The 22,489-nt window shown below is 35.3% G+C and overlaps 1 protein-coding gene across 3 annotated transcripts in view; it reads right to left on the bottom strand.

Moving 5' to 3' along the window:
• BBS9 (Bardet-Biedl syndrome 9) overlaps positions 1–22,489 on the bottom strand; it is a 447,161-nt gene that overhangs the window by 272,059 nt on the left and 152,613 nt on the right. For all 3 annotated transcript variants that reach the window (XM_045062860.1, XM_004762629.3, XM_004762628.3), the window contains one exon: positions 856–1,037. In XM_045062860.1, the coding sequence (XP_044918795.1) occupies positions 856–1,037 (182 nt within the window). The remainder of the gene's footprint in view (positions 1–855; positions 1,038–22,489) is intronic.

Raw genomic sequence — 22,489 nt, 5'->3', positions numbered from 1 at the left:
TCTGTCTTGGTAATGGAGACTGAAAAATATATAAATCTAGTAAAGTGACTGGATCAGGATTAAGATTGGCTCTTGTGTTTTGGTTGGCCTTTGATGCTCTGATTCTTTTATTATTCCTACTTGTTTTAACATTTCTCTTATGAGAAATTAGTCCATATTTTTTCTCATTAAAAAAATACTTTTACCGGACTCTGAGAAGAAAACTTAAAATAATGTTTTTCACATGTCCAATTCAAACTGCAGGACTGGTGTTTTGTTTCTCCTTTTAATTTACAATAAAATTATACCCCTGTGAATCCCAAAGAAAGATTATATTGAGTTGCTCAAAACTCAGAAACTGAAAATATCATCAGCTTCTGAGTCATTAGAAATCAACATACTGCAGGCTACATTCCATTTGGATGTCTAATTAACTGCATACCTAAATAGTATCACTAAACTGCAAATGACTACATTTTTAGTAACAAAGTGGTAACTCATGTACTGCTAGGGTTTCTTTTAAAAGAAGCCACTAAAATGTTTTCAGGGATATTAAAAGTTGATCACTCTAAAGTTTAATGTTCTTCTCAAGTCCTGAAACCACTATGCAGAGAAGTACTTTGTTCCATTCTTAGAATTTAAAGAAAAAAAAAATTAGATAGCTCTGTCCCTGAAACACACTAACAAAAGCAGTATCTTAACGTTTTTTTCACAAGCTACAAAATACAAATTAAAGAGCAACACTATTTTTACAAATATGATTTTAATTAAGACTAGAGGAGAGAATTAACTAATATATTTAAGATATTATCTACATACAAAATAAATCAATTTTATAATAAACTCCAAAATAATAAAAAGTTGCAAATGAGATACCTTGTGATTTATTAACATCTTTGATGATTTTCTGAAGTTCTTTCAATTCTATATCAAGTTCATCATAGTGTAGTTCTCTAGATTCAACCTTCGGAGCTTGGAACAAAGAAGGGTCTGTCCCTAGGTATGAACACTGCAAGTGACCATCATCACTCAGAGTGACTATCACTCCCTTTAAATCACTACAATAAGAAAGAGAAAATGAGACATAATTCAAATTTTTGGTGGATTTAGACCTGAGCAAAAATATTTTTATTCAATTTAGCTTCAACATGCCATAAGAAAATGGCCATATAACTATTTCTAAAGTTTTACATCAAAGACTCAATTCAAATATTTCAAACATGATTTATATTTATATAAGCACACCCAATGTTAAGATTCATTACGGGGGGGCCGGGGGACCTTAACAATTATTATAATAGTTGTCACTCTGGGGGACCTAACTACATGATAAATCATTCTCCAAAAGCTTTTCAACTATTGTATCATTTAATCCTCACTCCAGCTCCTACTTGGCAGATTCATAACAAGCTGTGAACACTTGTGGAGCCATTTCCTCATTTTGTAGTTCTCTGTCCATCCCTCTTCCTCCCATCCTTTCACTCTTCCTTCTCTGTTAGTCTCCTTTAACTTTTTTGCTTTTTACTCTAGAAACTAGCCCTAATATATAAACTTAGCATACATACCATTTTTAAAAATTGTAAATTTTCCTGAACTTACTACAAAAAGTTGAAATGAACGTTATTTGCTTCCTCCTTAGCTTTCTCAGAAGAAAAAAGAAGTCAACACTGTCATAAGTCATTTTTAACTGATGCATAATGAATTTGTTTGATTTTCATTTGTTATGTTTTCTAGTGGCCTTTGATTTAAAAAAAATAAAAAAAGAGGTTTCTAGTCCCATTCTAAAGGTTAAATATTCATCAAAACTTACAGAAAATCTGAGAGAAAAAAACAACTTAAAAATGCTACTATTCCTTCGGTGAGTGCTGTGAAGTGTGTAAACCTGGCGATTCACAGACCTGTACCCCTGGGAATAAAAATATATGTTTATAAAAAATAAAAAATTTTTTAAAATGCTACTATTCATCTGAAAAAAATATATATATATGGTATATAAGAGTCTAGGCTTATTCAGAATGAGTAAGAAATTTTAAAACTCCCCAACTTTGGGTCCATGACAAATGGTCAGCTCATTAATCGAAAAGCGTAACTTGGATGAGAGGAGATACTGACATTGTTCAGTCCCTCCTATACGGTGACCACCAGCATCCACTTTTCCACCTGCCTTCAACACAACATTCCTTTTTTTTTTTTTAACATATGTATGTATATCCAGTCCTTATATTTCACTCAGAAGTCAATAAGTGCCTGAATTTTACCTCTATTTCTTCAGGTTCCTGATGCATAGAACTAACTTTTTTAAATTTTTATTTAAATTCCAGTTAATTAACATATAGTATAATATTACTTTCAGGTATATACTATAATGATTCAACACTTCTATAAAACACCCCAGTGCTCATCTCAGCAGGTGCACTCCTTAATCCCCATCAACTATTTACCCACCTCTGCTCTGGATACAAATTTCCTATACACACTTTCTCCAGGGCTTACTTAGGCATGGTCAGCGCCACAAAACCCTCTTGTGTGACTTCAGAGAAACAAAGAATAAACTGATATCACTGAATCAACAGCTAAAAAATTAGACTAGGAGTCAGAGACTCTGGGGGTTAGTCTAACTGGGTTAGACTGGGTTCTAACTCTGACTCTACCCCTATATAGCAGTCAATTTAGAGAAGTCTTCCTAAATGTTATCTCTAAAATGAGAAAGTGAGACTGGATGATCCTCTAAGGTCTTTAAGTTTTATGAATTGGTTCTGTTAATCTAGCTCAGAAAATAAATACTCCCAAAATAAAATTATTTTCCTAAAATAAAGTGTGAAAAGCAACCCACCCCATAGTACCTCTGGGCTTTACCCTTTCTAAGCAGTCAGCTGAAGCCACCTAGTGGCCACGTCGCAGAAATCCTAACTTCCAGCTCTGACAAGCGCATTTCAACAGGACAAACCCTCTGACCCCTCTGAGTTGTGACTATGTTCTATTCCCCATTCTACGCAATCCCACTAGGGTCTGGAAACTTAATGAGCCCTCAGGAAACTCTGAACACTGAAAACAAGATCTTTGGTTGGCTTCTAAGAGAATTTGGAGGTCATCAGGATTTTTTAATCCAAAAGAGTATATCCATTTTATCTTCCCCCTTTGAGTGGTCTATAGTATGTGAAACCTAGTATGACCCAATACAAGTTATCCCTCAGTATTCAAATTTATTTGATCTATGAATTGGACAACTTATAATTGAATCAGATTTGTTACACTGTTTTATACAGGAAATAGCAACAATTTAGACACAAGAGATTTATCTAAAAATGTATCTAAACCTATTAAGTTTAAGATAGAAAGAATCTGAATAGTAGTGTACACATATATTTCTTCAGACTCAAAAAAATCATTACTGGTGCTCAACCTGTGCAAATATAAAAGGAAGAGCGAGGGTCTTCCCTCACTGGAAGAATTTAACAAAGTTCACCAAAATGTCTTAAAAATAAATTACAAAACTTGAAGCAATTTACTTTTTTCTTCATTGGCATCAGAATCATTGCATATAAATTAGACAAAATAACAGAAACTTAGACTTCAGTTTAATTCATTTAAGATTCGATAGGAAGACTGTATTAAGCTCTAAAACTCTAAAGTAAATGAGTGGAATTTCTGTCTAAGACATCTCTGATGAGACAGACACTTTGAGGCCTAGAACACAGTTAATAAGTCAATCATCACTTGGTATTTTAATTCAAAGAACAAATTTTAAAATATATATATCATTCCTAAACATAAGCCAAATGTAAGTGTAAGAAAAAAAGGAAAAACATAATCAAGGTTTTTTTTTTTTAATCTTTCTAAAGAATGTTTTATTTAACAATACTATCCATTTAGATTAATGTGTAAGCTTCTGTGGATGACTGAATTTTACGCTGGAAGAAGCCATCAAGTAAATCAAGTATTGAGTACACCATTACTTACATTGTTAGAATTAACATTCCAAAATTAAGGTCTCCAGATTATTACTGGTCTTTGAAGCACATCAGCTAACCCAAGGCATGAGAATAATGTATTTTATGAGGAACCAAGATCAAAAATGTTATATTCCTAGGACACATAATAATTTTGTGTATTTAGCAGTCAGGCATGAAAATAAACAACAGAGGTTACTCAGGAATCTGAAAGTAATTGTTTCATCACTCAGTAAACAGATCCCTGCCTTAACAATACATTCAAGCAAAATTCCAGACGGATTTTAAAAGTTAAATTTTACAATATGAAACTACAAAAATATTTATCTGCCCTTGGGATAGAGAGACCTTTTGCTGTAAGAAAGCAATGGAGGAAACTACAAAGGAAAGGATCACTAAATTAAACAACAAAAAAATCTTAAACTTGTTATATGCTTTAAAAAACATGATAAAAAAGAACAAAAGGCAAACTGGGAACATACTTGCAACCAATATAAGGTACATAATTTAAGTTGTACCATATGAAGTTTTGAATATTTAACTGTTTTTGACCTATTAAAACCATCCTGCATATTTCATCTAATATGTAAAGAACTCTTATAAACCAAAAAAAAAAAAAAAAAAATCTCATGTTTGCATTGATCCAAATCAATGCAAATGAGATTATATCCAAAAAGGTAAAAGGAAATGTACAATTCGCAGTTAAAAATAAGTCAATAAACAGATGAAAGAAAATTTTAAAGCTGTATTTGAAAAAAAAAAAAAGGCACTTGATTATTTAATCCCTTAAAGTAGAAAAAATTGTATTCAATAATCAGTCCTGCTGTTAGAGAAGGTACATGGAGACAAAAACTTTTGGAGGAAATGTAAATTTATTAAAGATGCTATTAATGATCATTATAGAAACATCAATCAAAAGCCTTAGAAATGTCCATTACCTTTTACACAATAACTGACTTACACAGTTATTAAAGAAATTTAGAAAAACCCAAATGGTATGAAAAAGGGGAAATTTTTTTTTTTAAGATTTTATTTATTTATTTGTCAGAGAGGGAGAGAGAGAGAGAGAGAGCGCGAGCGCACAAGCAGGCAGAGCGGCAGAGAGAGAAGCAGGCTCCCTGAGTAGCAAGGACCCTGATGCGGGACTCCATCCCACGACCCTGGGATCATAACCTGAACCAAAGGCAGCTGCTAAACTAACTGAGCCACCCAGGTGCCCAGGGGGAAATATTTTTAAGAGCATGATGTTATCTGTAATAGCATGTTTAGAAGCCATTAACAACCATGTTTCACAAATATCTGCTTTCAGAAAAAACAGCTATACATATATAGTGTAAAAGCAAAACATAATATTGCATATGTATTTATTTTAATTTTATAAGATATAGGTATATAAATACAGATTAGAAAAAAATTACTGAAATGCTAATAGAATGGTGACTATTTCTGGTTACTGAGATTATGAGCTATTTTTATCCTATCTTATGGTTATAAAATAAATTTTTTTAACTATTTTTTAAGAAAAAAAATGTATGCTCCATTTTCTATCCCCACAGACTGAATTTGAATCTGCATTTAAAAGCTAAATGATGGGGCGTCTGGGGGGCTCAGCGGATTAAAGCCTCTGCCTTCAGCTCAGGTCATGATCCCAGGGTCCTGGGATAGAGCCCCCCCGCATCGGGCTCTCTGATCGGCAGGGAGCCTGCTTCCTCCTTTCTCTCTGTCTGCTTTTCTGCCTACTTGTGATCTCTGTCTGTCAAATAAATAAAATCTTTTTTTAAAAAAATAAATAAAATATAAATAAATAAATAAAAGCTAAATGATCTGTGGAATTAAAACTTTAATCCAGATCTCCATTTTCTGACAAGGCCAATCTATAAAATATGCAACCTGAAAGTATTTGACATAGAGCTCACAAAAGATAGAAAATAGTTATAATAAACAAATGAATGAAAGTTTTAAAAACAAATGAAAAGAGTTATGCACTGACTTTAATGGTCTCTTGTCCAGCTACATTTCATGCAGAAGAGAAATATTTTAAGCTATCAAATTGTCAAAATCTGATGTTTATTACTAGATATAGTCATCAAAGAAATTTTAAAAACTTAAATATTATTTATTGCATGCAATTTCTGCCCCGCCTCAAAAAGGGTCATACAGTTTGAAGGCACTTTCCTTTAGGCACTATAGGCTGACTCAGTATGAGCAACCCTTCCTCAGCCCCAAAAGACTAGATGTAATCATTTGAATATATTTTGAGTCATTTCATCATGATTCATTTAAGACATCTTTGTTTAGTATCTGCTATACAATAGAAGCTACAAAGGTAAATAGGACATGGTACTTGTCCCACTAAAAAACTATGGCCTAGTTATAAATGAAAACTTATTTTTTTTAAAAAAAGAGATCCTGATTTTGACCTCTCCCCTCCAACTCAAACCTGTTCCTCCCACAGGTCATATTATCTATTTTTCTAAAATTAATACCTAAGTATTCAATAATCAAATATGGAAAAGAAAAAAGGAAAAGAGACAAATTCTACATAAAATGTCAAGTAAATGATATCTGCCTTTAATCTACAAAGTAAATATTAAATGATTATGGTTACTCCTTTTGTTGAGATGAAATTAGCTGACATACCTGGTTGGAATTCTATAGCCAAGGGCATATTTGATAGCCATTTAGAAGTTACTTTTGTCAGCAGCCTCCAACTTTGTACATTTAGAAAAAAATCAAAATCTTTAGGGGTTGGGGGATAGAAGTTGAGAGGGAATCTCAAGCAGGTTCCACGCTCAGCATGGAGCCCAATATGGGGCTCAATCTCACAACCCTGAGATCATGACCTGAGCTAAAAACAAGAGTCAAATGCTTAACCAACTAAGCCACCCAGGAGCTCCTAAAATCTCTTTTGATGAAAATTATTGTTAAAATTATCTGAGTTATAAAGCAGATTAATGAATATAGAATCTAACAGGGATACAACGCTCTTATTAGTTCTTGTGAGGATGAGTATGTCATAAAAGAGAAATAATTATCACACTGGAAATACCTCATATCATAATTACACTTATGATAAAACAGCTTTGGAATCTTTACTGCCTTACCAAACTAACCCTAAAACAGAAAAGAAAAGCAGGGGGTGTACAATTTTTTTCTACTCTCTTTTTTATATATTCACCTCTCATTTCTCTGCTGCATTTCATTTACTCATCATTCATTCACTTATTCATTCATTCATAAAGCATTTTCAAACACCTATTATATTCAGGATACCATCTGAAGTGTTATAGAACATACACAATTAAAATTAGAAAATTAGGGGCACCTGGGTGGTACAGTCAGTTAAACATATGATTCTTGCTTTCAGCTTAGGTTTTGATCTCAGGGTTGTGTGATCGAGCCCCACATTGGGCTCCACACTCAGCAAGCAGTCTGCTTAAGACTCTCTCCCTCAGGGGTGCCTGGGTGGCTCAGTGGGTTAAAGCCTCTGCCTTCAGCTCAGGTCATGATCCCAGGGTCCTGGGATCCAGCCCTGCATCGGGCTTTCTGCTCAGCAGGGAGCCTGCTCCCCGCCCCTGTGCCTGCATCTCTGCCTGCTTGGGATCTCTGTCAAATAAACAAATTAATAATCATTAAAAAAAAAAAGACTCTCTCCCTCTCTCTCTGTCCCTCCCCCACCTACATGTGCACACGTATGCTCTTTCTAAAATAAATCTAATTTAAAAATAATATTTAAAAAAAATAAAAAATAAAATCAGAAACTAGCTCAAAAAGATTGCAACCCCAAAAAAGAATAAGACATGCTCCTACGTCATGGAAGACATAAGTACCATAAGACAAGTATAATAATACTTTGGTATTCATAAGTAGCAATGTCATTTCTAGCCAAGAGGATCAGGGAAATTTTAATGGTGGAAATTGAAGCTAAAGTTGAAAACCTGAATGTTGCCTATTCTTCAATAATTGTTTCTGAAACCTGAATTAACCCATATGTGATTCATAAGCAACAAAATGGTGTCAACAGAACTTCAAATAGGTTCATACTCAATTTTTGCCACTATCTGAATGCTCTGAACTTCCAAGTAGAGTATGTGACCATACAAAATGCACCATTCTTCCAGTGTCCTTCACAGCTCAGTTTGTATATGTGACCTCAACTGACAGTGTTTCTTACATGGTCCTCAAGATCAGTGTGCATTTTGCTCTTATCTCCTCCACCTTTCCTTTAAGCTACCTTCACCTTTCTGTTTAAAAGTAAAGTCCTAGGGTACCTGGGTGGCTCAGTCAGTTAAGGGACCAACTAGATTTCAGCTCAGGTCATGATCTCAGGGTTGTAGGACAGAACCCCTCCATTGGGCTCCACGTTCAGGAGGAGTGAGGAGTGTACTTCTCTCTCTCTCCCTCTGCCACTCTTCCTGTTCACGCGTTCTTTCTTTCTTTCTAATATAAATAACTCTTTTAAAAATACATAAAAAATTTTAAAATAAAAGTAAAGTCCTTGGGGCACCTGGGTGACTCAGTTCACTGAGTGCCCAACTCTTGATTATGTCTCATTTCATGCTGTAAGGGTCCTGGGATCTGCCTGCACTGAGCTCTGTGCTCAGTGAGGAGTCTGCTTGAGATTCTCTCCCTCTCCCTCACCCTCTGCCCCTCCTCCCACTAAAAAGGAAAAAGTAAAGTCCTCTTTTATTGTGGCTTTTTACTTGTTTGGTGAGTGCTGTTTTGCTTACTTTTTTGGTGCTCCAATTTAAAAACTGTATAAATTTTAAGTGATTCATCCCATGAAAAAATTTTTTAAAACCTCTTACTGGTACACTAATGTGCACACTAATGCAACACTGTGTATCAACTATACCTCAATTAAAAAAAATTCTGTTAATTTATAACTTATGACATTATAACAAATATATGCAATATTGAATCTCTTAAATTGGGAGAGTAGCCTTCATATCCAGTATGGAGAACATAAGAGAATAAAAGCATGAAGGGAAAAAAGTTCACGCTATGTATGTGAAAGAACAAGCAGCCTGGATACATGTGGTAGATAAAATTAAGAGCAGACTGTTGGGAATAAAGCCACCTAAAGATCTTAACCATTACACTATGCAATTGTGGAACGAGTGAAGGCTTTTGAACTGGAAAGTGACGTGAGAAAAAAATGCTTTAGAAAGATATACCTTAAAAGGTTCAATATTGCTCAAAAAAAAGTTGATCCTCACCAAAATGATTAATAAATGCAAGACAATCCAAATGAAAATCTCCAGGCTTTTTTTTTTTAAAGAAACCAACAAGCCAATTTCCACATTTCTATGGAAATGCAAAAAACCTAGAATGGCAAAACAATCTTAAAAAAGGAATAGAGATGGAGCACTTTCATAAAATGATGTCAGGACATACTATAAATCTACTATAATCAAGACACTGTAGCATTAGCATGAGGATAAATAGATCTATAGAATAGAACAGAGACTCCAAAAACTAACCCATACTCATGCAGTCATTTGAGTTTCAACAAAGAGGCCAAAGCAATTCAATGAGGCAGGGGGTGGGAGGGGTCTTTTTAACAAATGGTGCTGGAACCACTGGATATCCAAACAGGAAAAAAGAAAGAAACTTTACATTCTATACAAAAATTAATTCGAGGTGGATCACTGACCTAAACATAAGGGATAAACCTATAAAGGTTTTTAAAGAAAACATCAGACAACATCTTCATGACCTGAAACAGACAAAGATTTCTTATAGATATACAAGTAAATAGAGAGTTATAAAATAAATAAGTTACAGGAATGTAAAGTACTGCATAGGGAACACAGTCAATAATATATGGCTTTGTGTGATGGCAGATGGTAACTACAATTCTTGTGGTGAGCATTTGGGGATGTATATAAATGTCAAATCACTATGTTGTACATATGCAATTAATATGATACTATATGGCAATTATGTTTCAACTTTAAAAATTAAAAACAAGGGACGCCTGGGTGGCTCAGTTGGTTAAGCAGCTGCCTTCGGCTCAGGTCATGATCCCAGCATCCTGGAATCGAGTCCCACATCGGGCTCCTTGCTCAGCGGGAAGTCTGCTTCTCCCTCTGCCTGCCATTCTGTCTGCCTGTGCTCACTCTCTCTCTCTCTTTCTGACAAATAAAATCTTTTAAAAAATTAAAAACAATTTCTGAGGATGTGGAAAGCAAAAAATCACTAAAAATAATAATTAGATTTGTTCATACAAAATTTCTCATCAAAAGATATCATTAAGGGGCGCCTGGGTGGCTCAGTGGGTTAAGCCGCTGCCTTCGGCTCAGGTCATGATCTCAGGGTCCTGGGATCGAGTCCCGCATCAGGCTCTCTGCTCAGCAGGGAGCCTGCTTCCTCCTCTCTCTCTGCCTGCCTCTCTGCCTGCCTCTCTGCCTACTTGTGATCTCTCTCTGTCAAATAAATAAATAAAATCTTTAAAAAAAAAAAAAGATATCATTAAGAAAACGAATAAACAACCCCAAAACCGGGAGAAAATATTCACAAAACAAATTTCTAACAAAAGATGTGTGTCCTCTGCACAAAAAGAACAACTATAACAAACAACAAAAACATCAAAAAAAATTTTAACTGGGCAAAAGACTTGAGTAGACATTTCACAGAGTAAAGGATAAAAATGGCCAATAAGCTAAGAAAAAGACACTCAACATCATTACTTATCAGGGAAATGAAAATTGAAATCACAATTAGGTACTACCTCACGTATATTAGAATATTAAATTTAAAAGACTGACAGCACTAAATATCGGAGATGATATGGAGCACCCAGAACTCTCATACATCCATGGTGGGATGTTAAATGGTTTTACCACTTTGCAAAGGGATTTCCTGTTTCTCATAAGATTAAACATATTCCACCCCTTTGGCCCAGCAATTTTATACTCCTAGTTAATTATCTAAGATAAATAAAATATATCACTTCTCGGCCTTTTGGCTAAGATCAAGTGTAAGATAAATAAAACATATGTCCACAAAAAGGCTTATACAAGAGAAGGGAAAAAAACAAATTATGGGATTTCATTCAACGGGACACTACTCGGCATTAAAAAATAGGGGTGCCTGGGTGGGTCAGTTGGTTAAGCAATGGACTCTTGATTTCAGCTCAGGTCATGATCTCGGGCTCCTGGGCCTGAGCTCCATGTCATGCTCTGAGCTCGGCGGGAAGTCTGCTATAGATTCTCCTCGCTCCCTCTGCCCCGTCCCCTGTTCATGCACTCTCTCTTTCAAATAAATAAATCTTTTTAAAAAATTATAATTAGCCACTGTTACATACAACAAGAAAAATTACTTGAAAAATGTTATGCTGAACAAAATAAGACAGACTTAAAAATTATATACTGTGTGATGTCATTTATATGAAATTCTAGAATATGCAACATAAATCTATTATGAAAAAAATATCAGTAATAGTTACCTGGAAGGGGGTTATTAACTGAAAAGGGACATAAGAAGTATTTTTCTTTTCTTTTCTTTTAAGATTTATTTATTTTACTTGAGGGAGAGAGAGACAGCACGAGTGCGAGGGACAGAGAGAGTCTTAAGCAGACTCCACACTGAGTATGGAGCCCAACACAAGGTTTGATCTCAAGACCCTGAAATCCTGGCCTGAGCCAAAACCAAGAGTCCAACACTTAACTGACTGCATCACCCAAAAGCCCCAGGAATATTTCTGATCATGGAAATGTTCAATAACTTGAGAGAGCTATAGGTTACACAGGTAAATCCATTTGCCAAAACTATACAGTTAAGGTTTACGCCTTCCAATGTATATAAATTTCACCTTTAAAAATAGGAATAAAAAAATAGGATAGCTGAAAGTGTGAAAAACATGGCAAACATGCCAGAACTTTGATAATTATTGAAGCTAAGCACTAGGTACAGTAGAATTCATTATACTATCCACTTACTTTGTATATATTTGAACTTCTCCACAATATAGATGAAGGGGGGGAACAGCAAATAAAATGTATACAAACACTGTGTGTGTGTGTGTGTGTGTGTGTGTGTATCTCACTATATATATACATATATGTATACACACACAGAATATATATATATAGAGAGAGAGAGTATAGAGTAAATAAATATAGAGAGAGAGAGGAGAGAGAGACAGAGAGGGAGACATCATCAACACACTACCCACAGAGATTATATATAAAATCAACCATGACATGACCTGGGCCTGTCTAACATTTTTGCTCTATATTTAAGCCATATAAGTTCTCTTCCCAACTCCCACACTCATTCAACCCTCTCCTTCATCCTGCCCATTTCTCTTTATCAGTGTGGTAGACTGCAAAGATGGTCAAAATGTTCTCCCTCTACGTATCCGGTGGCTCTTGCAATGTGACTTTATGGCTTCTCTCATCAAGTGGTGAAGCCTATTTCTCCACCCCTTGAATTTGGACTGGAGTTGTATCTTGCTTTGATTAAGAGAATAATGAGATCAGCCTGGATCAGAGGGGGCTGTAATCCAGTTCTGTGTGTCCTTAAAAGAGACAAAAAAAAAGACACAGAGAAAGCCAGGTAAAGACAGAGGCAGAGAGTGACTGGAGCAATGAGAGTTCAAACTAAGAACACCAAGGGCTGCCAGAAGTGATCAGAAACTAGGAAAGAGGCATGAAATAGATTCCCCCTAAGAGCCTGCAAACAAAATCAGCCTTCTTCAAACATTGATTTTGGACTTCTGTCATCCAGAACTGTGAGAGAATAAATTTCTGTTAAGGTACCAAGTTTGTTGTAACTTGTTACAGCAGCCCTAGGAAACTAATACACAGCAAAGAGCCGAAGAATCAATCAGCCAAAAGTTGACAACCCACAGAATAATGACCTAAATAGCTGTTGTTTTAAGCTACTAAATTTTCAGACAGCTTGTTACACAGAAAAGATAATTGACATGATCAGCCTTCCAAATAATTGCCTTTTTAAAAAATTATCTCTTCCACAGCTGATCTTATTACTTACAAATAAAATGGACCACTTCACTATCCCCACTACATAATACTTCTACAACAGCATTTATAAAATGTTACAGCATTATTTTTTAACTTTGGCATGTTTGTCACCTTTGGTCAGCCTATAAACTCTCTCAGAATAGAGATTATGTAATAGGGAATTTATATCCCTCAATATAAAACATGATAACTTCATCTATCTGAAATTTTCCAAAAGAATTCACTCTAAATTCATCTTTATAATATCTGTTTTTAGATATAAAGTAATCCAAAAAGACTACAACATTCCATACAGCAATTAATAATTATAGAATAAGACCCTTGAGGTCAATAATAGAATATACCCAACTTTATTTACAGTTATCTAATATCCCTTCCTTATTCCTTCTAGTCATCAAACAATAAGGCAATGCCAAATGTAGTGGCAAGACACAGTATGCTGGTGGTAGCTCTGACCTGGCATTGAGCCTTCTATGTATAAATGCCAAGAAAGCCAATACGCAAATACATTCTCTCACAAAGAAAAGAAGAAACCTTTCTAAAGAATAAGTTCAAGGCAATTAATCTTTCCACAAATAAAACTAGATGTTGGAGTCCTTCCCTGATGCATGAAAGAAGACATGATTCTACGCCATGATTTTCTACCACATTAAGCCTTTAACAGGAATTAAGTCAGGCATTAAGCAAACCACCTGTGTATGTTTAGTATGTATGCGTTGAGAAGTTATTTTTGCAGTTTTTAAAAAATAATTATGCCTTCTTTGTCCTTTCCTGCATAAACATCTCTTAGGCAAAGCATCATACCAATACACTTTGATATACCTAGCTCATACTGAATATGAAAATCTGGGAGCCAGGAAGAATCAAACATAGAATCTAAATTTCCTGATTCACAGTGAGGTATTTTTTCATTCACCATTCTATGGTGACTTCCCAAGAATAGAAAATTTATAACAAGTTTTAAGGTGCAATTTGAGGTTTATGTAAATAGCTTTCAGTTATTGCTATCCATAATTAGCTTCATGATAATCAAGAGCTGGATTATTTAATGGGCGAGACAAGGTAATTAGAGTGTCCAAGAAAAAGACAAGTAAAATGGGGAGCCAAGGCCAGCTTCCAAAGATATCAAAGCAGCAAAAATTCTGCAAAAAGAAGTTGTCACAGCAAATTGCAGAAATTACAGAAGTTGTATTGGAGAGACGGAACAAAATATCTCTTGTAGTAAAAAAATTCCAAGCATCAAGAACTCAGAGATCAAGAACTAATTCTTATTAGACTTAGTAGAAAGTCAACACAAGGCTATTTCCTGCATATGACTAATTATATTCCTAAACTAAATAAGAAAATTGCTAACCAGGAAAAAAAAATGATGTAATTTCTTACAAGTACTTATTTATTGCTGCAGAAGCAAAATGTGTTGATAAGGATTTGACTCAACTCCAGCTTCTTTCATTATTGAAAAAGATTATATATTTATTTATGTATGTATTTATGTAGCTCCTACTGTATTCTAGCACCAGAGACAGTTTACATTGGTCATTTCTCTTGAAGAACCTAAAGCATGGTGGGCAATGCAGACATGTAAATCAAACAAGAATGTATGAGACATGCTCTGATAGATATTCGATGTAAGCAAGGGAGCCAACAGAAACAAAGGAGAACGAAAACAAATCAGATAGTGAAAGGAGAGAATGCTTCCTAGAGGAGATAACATACGCAGGAATTGGATAAGACAAGGAGCAGAACATTCCAGACAAATGCTCCCCATGAAGGGAACGAACACACACACACACACACACACACAGAGCACAGAATATCGGACATTCAGGAAAAGTGTTTAGTAAGGCCAGAACTACTCATTCAACACGTTATCTACTGAGTATCAAAGATGTGCCAGGCACAGGTTTCAGAGTGAGACAATCAGTGAAGAAATCACACAAAAATCTCTTTCTTCTAGGAGCTCACATTCTAGTAAGGAGAGAAGTACAACGAACAAAAGAAGTAAATATACAGTATGTTCAAAGGTGACAAGTGCTATGGAGAAAAAGAAAGCAGATAAATTAATATTCAAATTGGGCCTAAAAGAAAAGGCATGATTTGCATAGGTGTTAAGCCTAGGGAGGTCATTCCAGAGAAGGGGATAAGTATGAGCATAAGTAATAATATACAGGTGTTTCCAATAGCCAGAAAATCTATTTCTCCCTAAGAGAATTCAGATGGAAAAGTGGTTGGTGATAAAAATTAAAGGGAGTGGGGCGCCTGGGTTGCTCAGTGGGTTAAAGCCTCTGCCTTTGGCTCAGTCATGATCCCGGGGTCCTGGGATCAAGCCCCAAATAGGGCTCTCTGGTCGGCAGGGAGCCTGCTTCCCGTTCTCTCTCTCTCTCTGCCTGCCTCTCTGCCTACTTGTGATCTCTGTCTGTCAAATAAATAAGCCACTGAAATATTCCAATGGAGGAAAAAAAAAATACATTTTCTCAGTCCTCCTAAATTTCCATGTATTTGACAGAACTGATCATGTCACTTCCATTCACTCATTCAATAGGCACTCCTGACTATGTCATGACTATGACTAGGTGTGTAAGGAACCACTGTGTTAAAAATAATGTTTTTTAAAGTAACACTGTATAAGATGTCATAGAAGTTTACAAAGGTGTGGCTCATGTCAGTCACTAAGGAAGATAGGTGCCTACATCCTGTTCTGCATAACTCAAGACATTATGTGCTAAGTATTATAATGGATAAACAAGGTTTAGTAGAAACACAGATAAAAACATTATAAAATGTTAAACTTGTGAAACTAAGAAAGGCCTGATGGAGGATTTGAAAAATGAGTTGAATTTAAATAAAAAGAGATGGACAGAAAAAAGGTATTTTGTGTGGAGAAGCAGCATGAGTAGAGGTTTGGAAATACACAATCATATGTTATTCCAAATGCAGTATAAGGTAAAGCATGGCAGGAAACTTTTTTTGCATAAGAGTTCAGAAAAAATGCAAATATTTCTAGGCCACATTACTTTTCTTTCTAAATTAAAATAGTGTTTAATATGTCCCATGGGAGAAAGTATATTTCTTACTTTTTAGATTAACATTCTACTGAAAAGAAAAATGTCAGTGGGGCAAAAATAATGACCACTGTTTTTAAGCCACTAAAATGTTAAGATATAGACATTTTTGAGGAAAAAAACATAGTAGCTTTCCAATACCTCATGCAGCAAGCAAGTTCGTTGTGTTAGGAACCATGCAGAGTAAAGGGGAAAAAGAAATGGAATCTTCTTTAAAATGTAAATCTGATCTCACTATTCTGAGAGTTAGAAACCTCCCTTGGTTTCCCAATTAAAATTCAAAATCCTTTCAATAAAGCTATGATTTGACCCCTGCTTACTTCACCAGTCTCTCTCTACCCACTCCCCCCTTATCCATTCACTGCCCCTCAATCCATGCTCCTCCCGACCCCCCCCCCACACACACACTGATCTTATTGCATTTCTTTGGGACTGTCACTCTCCATGCCCCTTTGGTGCCCGGTACACTCTTCCTCCCCTCTCCTCATAAATTATCTTTGTCTAATTCAAGCCTATCATCCTTCAGATTTCAATCCAAATGTCGGAAAATTTTCTCCTGACCTCACATTCTAGGTCAGATCTCTTATTATATAATACAAAAGTACTAAGTACTATTCCTTCATGGGGTTTTTCCACAGTCAAAATAATATATTCATGTAATTAGGTATTTAATCTTGGTCTCCCCAACTACAAGTTCCATGAATTCAGTAACCATGACTGCTTTGTTCATAAATGCATCCCAAGAACCTAGCACCTTAAATAAGTGGTATAGAGAGGGAGGGAAGCTAAATAAACATTTTAATTGAATTAATTAAATGAAGAAAGCCAAATGATTCTTTGTTGTATGGCTATCCCATGCACTGCAGGATGTTTAGCAGCTTCCCTAGACTATACCCACTAAACACCAGTAATAACTCTCCCCCACCCACTTATGACAACCAAAAATGTCTCCAGGCATCGCCAAATGTCCTATAGGAGGCAAAATCACTCCCCGTTGAGAATCACTGGGGTAGATGATCGTATATCCTGCTTTTTATAGTCCCTGCTTCTGCCTGTTGTACTGGTAAATTATATTTTATTTATTTATTTATTCATTCATTCATTCATTTATTTATTTATTTTCAGCATGACAGTATTCATTGTTTTTGCACCACACCCAGTGCTCCATGCAATCTGTGCCCTCTCTAATACCCACCATCTGGTTCCCCCAACCTCTCACCCCTCACTGTTTCAAACCCTTCAGATTGTTTTTCAGAGACCATAGTCTCTCATGGCTCACCTCACCTCCCCTTCCAATTTCCCCCAACTCCCTTCTTCTCTCTAACTCTCCTTGTCCTCCATGTTATTTGTTATGCTCCACAAATAAGTGAAACCATATGATAATTGACTCTCTCTGCTTGACTTATTTCACTCAGCATAATCTCTTCCAGTCCCGACCATGTTGATACAAAAGTTGGATATTCATCCTTTCTGATGGAGGCATAATACTCCATAGTGTATTTGGACCACATCTTCCTTATCCATTCGTCTATTGAAGGGCATCTTGGTTCTTTCCACAGTTTGGAGACCCATGGCCATTGCTGCTATAAACATTGGGGTACAGATGGCCCTTCTTTTCACTACATCTGTAGCTGTGGGGTAAATACCCAGTAGTGCAATTACAGGGTCATAGGGAAGCTCTATTTTTAATTTCCTGAGGAATCTCTACACTGTTCTCCAAAGTGGCTTCACCAACTTGCATTCCCACCAACAGTGTAAGAGGGTTCCCCTTTCTCCACATCCCCTCCAACACATGTTGTTTCCTGTCTTGCTAATTTTGGCCATTCTAACTGGTGTAAGGTGGTATCTCAATGTGGTTTTAATTTGAATCTCCCTGATGGCTAGTGATAATGAACACTTTTTCATATATCTGATAGCCATTTATATGTCTTCACTGCAGGAAATATTAAGGGGGGTTCTATAAAAGAGGAAAAAATCTAAGGATAGCATTGAACAGAAATATAGAGACAATCTATGGAAAGAAAGACTTCAAAGGTAACACGATGTCAATAAAAACGTATCTATCAATAATCACTCTCAATGTGAATGGCCTAAATGCGCCCATAAAATGGCACAGGGTTGCAGACTGGATAAAACAACAGGACCCATCCATATGTTGTCTACAAGAGACCCATTTTGAACCTAAAGATAGACCCAAACTGAAAATGAAGGGATGGAGAAGCATCTTTCATGCCAATGGACCTCAAAAGGTGGCCGGAGTAGTGATTCTCATATCAGATAAATTAGATTTTAAACTAAAGACTGTAGTCAGAGATACAGAAGGACACTACATAATTCTTAAAGGGACTATCCATCAAGATGATCTAACAATTGTAAATATCTATGCCCCCAATATGGGAGCAGCCAATTACATAAGAAAACTGTTAATCAAGATAAAGAATCATATTGATATGAATACATTAATAGTAGGAGATCTTAACACACCTCTCTCAGAAATAGATCATCAAAGCAGAAAATCAATAAAGAAACAAGAGCATTGAATGACACATTGGACCAGATGGACCTCATAGATATATACAGAGCATTCCACCCTAAAACAACAGAATACTCATTCTTCTCAAGTGCACATGGAACCTTCTCAAGAATAGACCACATACTGGGTCACAAATCAGGACTCAACCGATACCAAAAGACTGAGATTATTCCCTTTACTGGTAAATTATTAACAGTGCCCCCTTTCATTCTCAGAAGTACCCCAGTTTGGATGGTAAGTTAAAATTGTCCTCCTACCTAGATATACATTTATGGGTTCTCTTCCCTAGAATAACTGAACTATTATATATATATGATGACCATGGTTTTATTTCTAACATAGCAGAAATGATATCATTATTTCCAAGAAATATGGTTTAAAACAATATCAAAAACCTTTCTATGTAGTACATTTTGGAATTATTAGGAACAGTATAATTACAATGGACAGAAGAAATATGGTAGAGACAGGATGAACAATAGTACAGGACAGTCAATTCAGTATGGAAAGAGTAGAGAAAGAAGTCAAAGAGGACTTCTTAGTTTTAGCCCAGGAGAGGTAGGTCTAAAGTCATCTATCAAGAGAAGATACAAAGCAGGAGAACGGCTGGATTTTGCAGGATAGATGGGGAGGTGATGATAGCAAGCTCGCATTCTAAGGCTACTCTTCCATATTCAGGTGAGAACCACCAGACAAGCGGAAGCACAAGTCTTTGTAGACACACAGATCTTTGTCGTGATCTACTCCACTCCTCTGGCTCCAATGCCACTGGACTTCCTTTGATTTTTTAACTACTATTTGGCTTTCTTACTTTCTTTCTTTCTTTCTTTTTTTAAGAGTTTACTTATCTATTTGGCTTTCTTTAATTATGACGACTCCCTAAACACTATTCATACCTCTGTTCTTCCCACTCACTGTTAACTCTGAGAATTCAAGATTCTATTAGCTGTTACATGTGTACTGACAATTGCTAGGCCCATGTCTAGCCTATAATCTCAAAGATCATGCTGTCCCCCTGAGCATAGTATTTCTACTTGAATTACATTAACTTACCTATATATGAGTCTTTCTAGTTTAAAACAAATTTTTGCATGTATTTATTTCCAACTATATACATCAGCCATCTTAATTCAACATGCTGACACTAAACTTTTCCTGCTCATAAAACTGGTTCCTATTCCAAGCTTTCCATCTCTTTCAATATTACTACAAGTAACCTCACTACCAAGTCCCCAATAATAACCGTAATTCTTTCTCTGCCTTATGGCTCTATATTAAAAGTCACCAAATACACCAGAAAAGCACTTGAAAAAATTCAACATCTATTTATTGTAAGAACTCTCAACAAAGAGGGTATAGAGGGACTGTACCTCAACATCATAAATGTCATATATCACAAGCCCCCAGCTAATACCAGATTCAATGATGAAAAGCTGAAAGCCTTTCCTCTAATGTCAGAAACACAAAAAGGATGCCCATTCTTGTCACCTTTATTCAACAGAGTATTGGAAGTCCTAGGGATGAAAGAAATAAAAGGTATCTAAATGGGAAAGGAAGAAGTAAAACTATCACTATTTTGGAGATGACATATTACATATATATACAAAACTCTTCAGACTCTATCAAAAAAAATTAGAACTAATAAATAAAATACAGGAAAGGAATACTGCAGGATACAAAATCAACCCACAAATATCTGTTGCATCTTTATACACTAATAACAAACTATCAAAAGAATAAAGTTAAGAAATTTATAAATTAAGAAAACAATCTCATTAATAATTGCATCAAAAAGAATAAAATAACTAAGAATAAATTTTACCAAGAGTGTTATTGAAAACTACAAGTCATTAATGAAAGAAATTGAAGAAGATACAAATAAACATAAAGATACTCTGTGCTCATGAAAGAATATTGTTAAAATGTGCATAATATCAAAAGCAATCTAGGGGTTCCTGGGTGGCTGAGCCAGCTAAGCATCTGCCTTCAGCTCAGGTTCAGGCTCCATATATCTGATAATGGACAATATCCAAAATATATAAAGAACTCATACAACTCAATAGCAGAAAAACAATCCAGTTTAAAAATGGACAGAAGATATGAACAGAAATTTCTCAAAGGAAGACATACAGATGGCCAAAAGACACATAAAAAGATGCTCAACATCAACTATCATCAGGAAAATGCAAATCAAAACTACAATGAGAAATCACGTCACACCTGTCAGAATGGCTAAGATCAACAACAGAAGAAACAACAATTTAAGTGTCCATTGATGGGTGAATGGATACAGAAATTGTGGTATACATATATATAATGGAACATTATCTGATCATAAAAAAGAATGAAATATTGCCATTTGGGACAATATGGATGGACCTCAAGGGCATTTTGCTAAGTGAAATACATCAGGGAAAGAAAGAGAAGTACTGTATGATGTCTCTCATAAATAGAATCTTTAAAAAAACAAAACAAAAAAAAGCTCATAGATTAGAACAGTCTGGTGGTTGTCAGAGGTGGACAGTAAATGGAAAAAATGGGTGGAGGGGGTCAAAAAGTAAATAAATAAATAAATGAATAAATAAAATCTTATGATGAATACGTAAATTTTATGGTGTTTTCCCTATAGCTCTATGAACTCAAGCTAGCAAACGTCAGACCTTTAGTGAATAAACAAATCTTATGATTGGACTGACACCTTAGCAGTAATAATTCTTTAGCAAAAATCCAATTAAAACAAAGAATATCAGAAACTCACTAATATCTATTTTCTTACCGATTTATTCCTGCCTGAATGTTGAGGCTATTCTTAACAGTTTGACCTCTAAATTTGTGTTCACACATCCTTCTGGCCAGCTTAGCCCTTAATTCTGACCTTACTATCTTCTTTAAGGAAAGTAAATAGCTCTGTGCTGAGCTGCAACTCCAATTTGAATCACTACTAACTTGATTCCATGTTTCTCAGCATGTTACACAGAATCTTTTTGCAGCATACAGTTAGCTAGGTGCCTGAGCTTCAGAGAACAACCAACTAACAACACCCTGCCTATCTATCTTTTACCGTCAGAAAACGATATTTACTTGCACATCTACAATTCCCACCCCTCTACACACATACAGTCTACTGAACATATGTCATTTCCTTATCACCTGACTTTTGACAAGCTCTTCGTTCAGTGATTGAGGTCATTTTGCAGACCTGCTAACAATATCTAGCAATTTGTTTCAGAAATTCATTTTGGTATAGAGTGAAAATACTGCAACAAAATACAATATAATGTGAATAGCTTCAGTGAATGATTTCATTACAGTACAAATCTGTCTCCTTTTTTGTAGGCCTACAAGACTTACTTATTTGCATTCACATTAGCAATAAACACATAATCTAAATCTACCAGAACTTAGCCCAAGTTAGCAACATCTTTAAGGTATAAAAGTAAAATATTCCTTAATGTCTATTAGCTTTTACAACTAAGGAATTACTAATAACAAACAGACGCCCAAAATGCAATACATAAGGCAAAAACTGTACTCCTAAACTGAACAGCAAATTTGTGAAATACATTTATGCTGATAAAAAAAATGTTTAATCTAGATGGTGATGGGAATTCATTAATAATAATACACCACACAAGGCTCATGTCCTTCCAAGTGGGAAATGAGAATGGCCTTCTTTATGATTTTAATTACTTCTGCTACTACTATTATTACTGACTGTACTTGACCTTAGTTCAAAAGACTTGAGAATTTTGTCATCACTTAAAATCCAAAAAACAGAGACCACAAAAAGAAGAAATCCTAATTTTGTTACTGTATGTACACAGGTAAGTGATACTTTATAAGCAAATATGTTACAAGTTGAATGTTTAAAAGTATACTATATTGTGGTCACTAATGAATTGTGATTCAATCAAATTGCTTTGTGCTCTTGTTCTTTTGAGTTATGTGGTTTAAGAACTTAATTATTGAATTTAG

Source organism: Mustela putorius, unplaced genomic scaffold (genome assembly GCF_011764305.1).
Source record: "Mustela putorius furo isolate JIRA1106 unplaced genomic scaffold, ASM1176430v1.1 tig00003845_pilon_pilon_pilon, whole genome shotgun sequence".
In the NCBI taxonomy this organism is placed as follows: Eukaryota; Metazoa; Chordata; class Mammalia; order Carnivora; family Mustelidae; genus Mustela; species Mustela putorius.
Note: the sequence above shows the minus strand (reverse complement) of the source record. Positions and strands in the feature narration are given on the sequence as shown.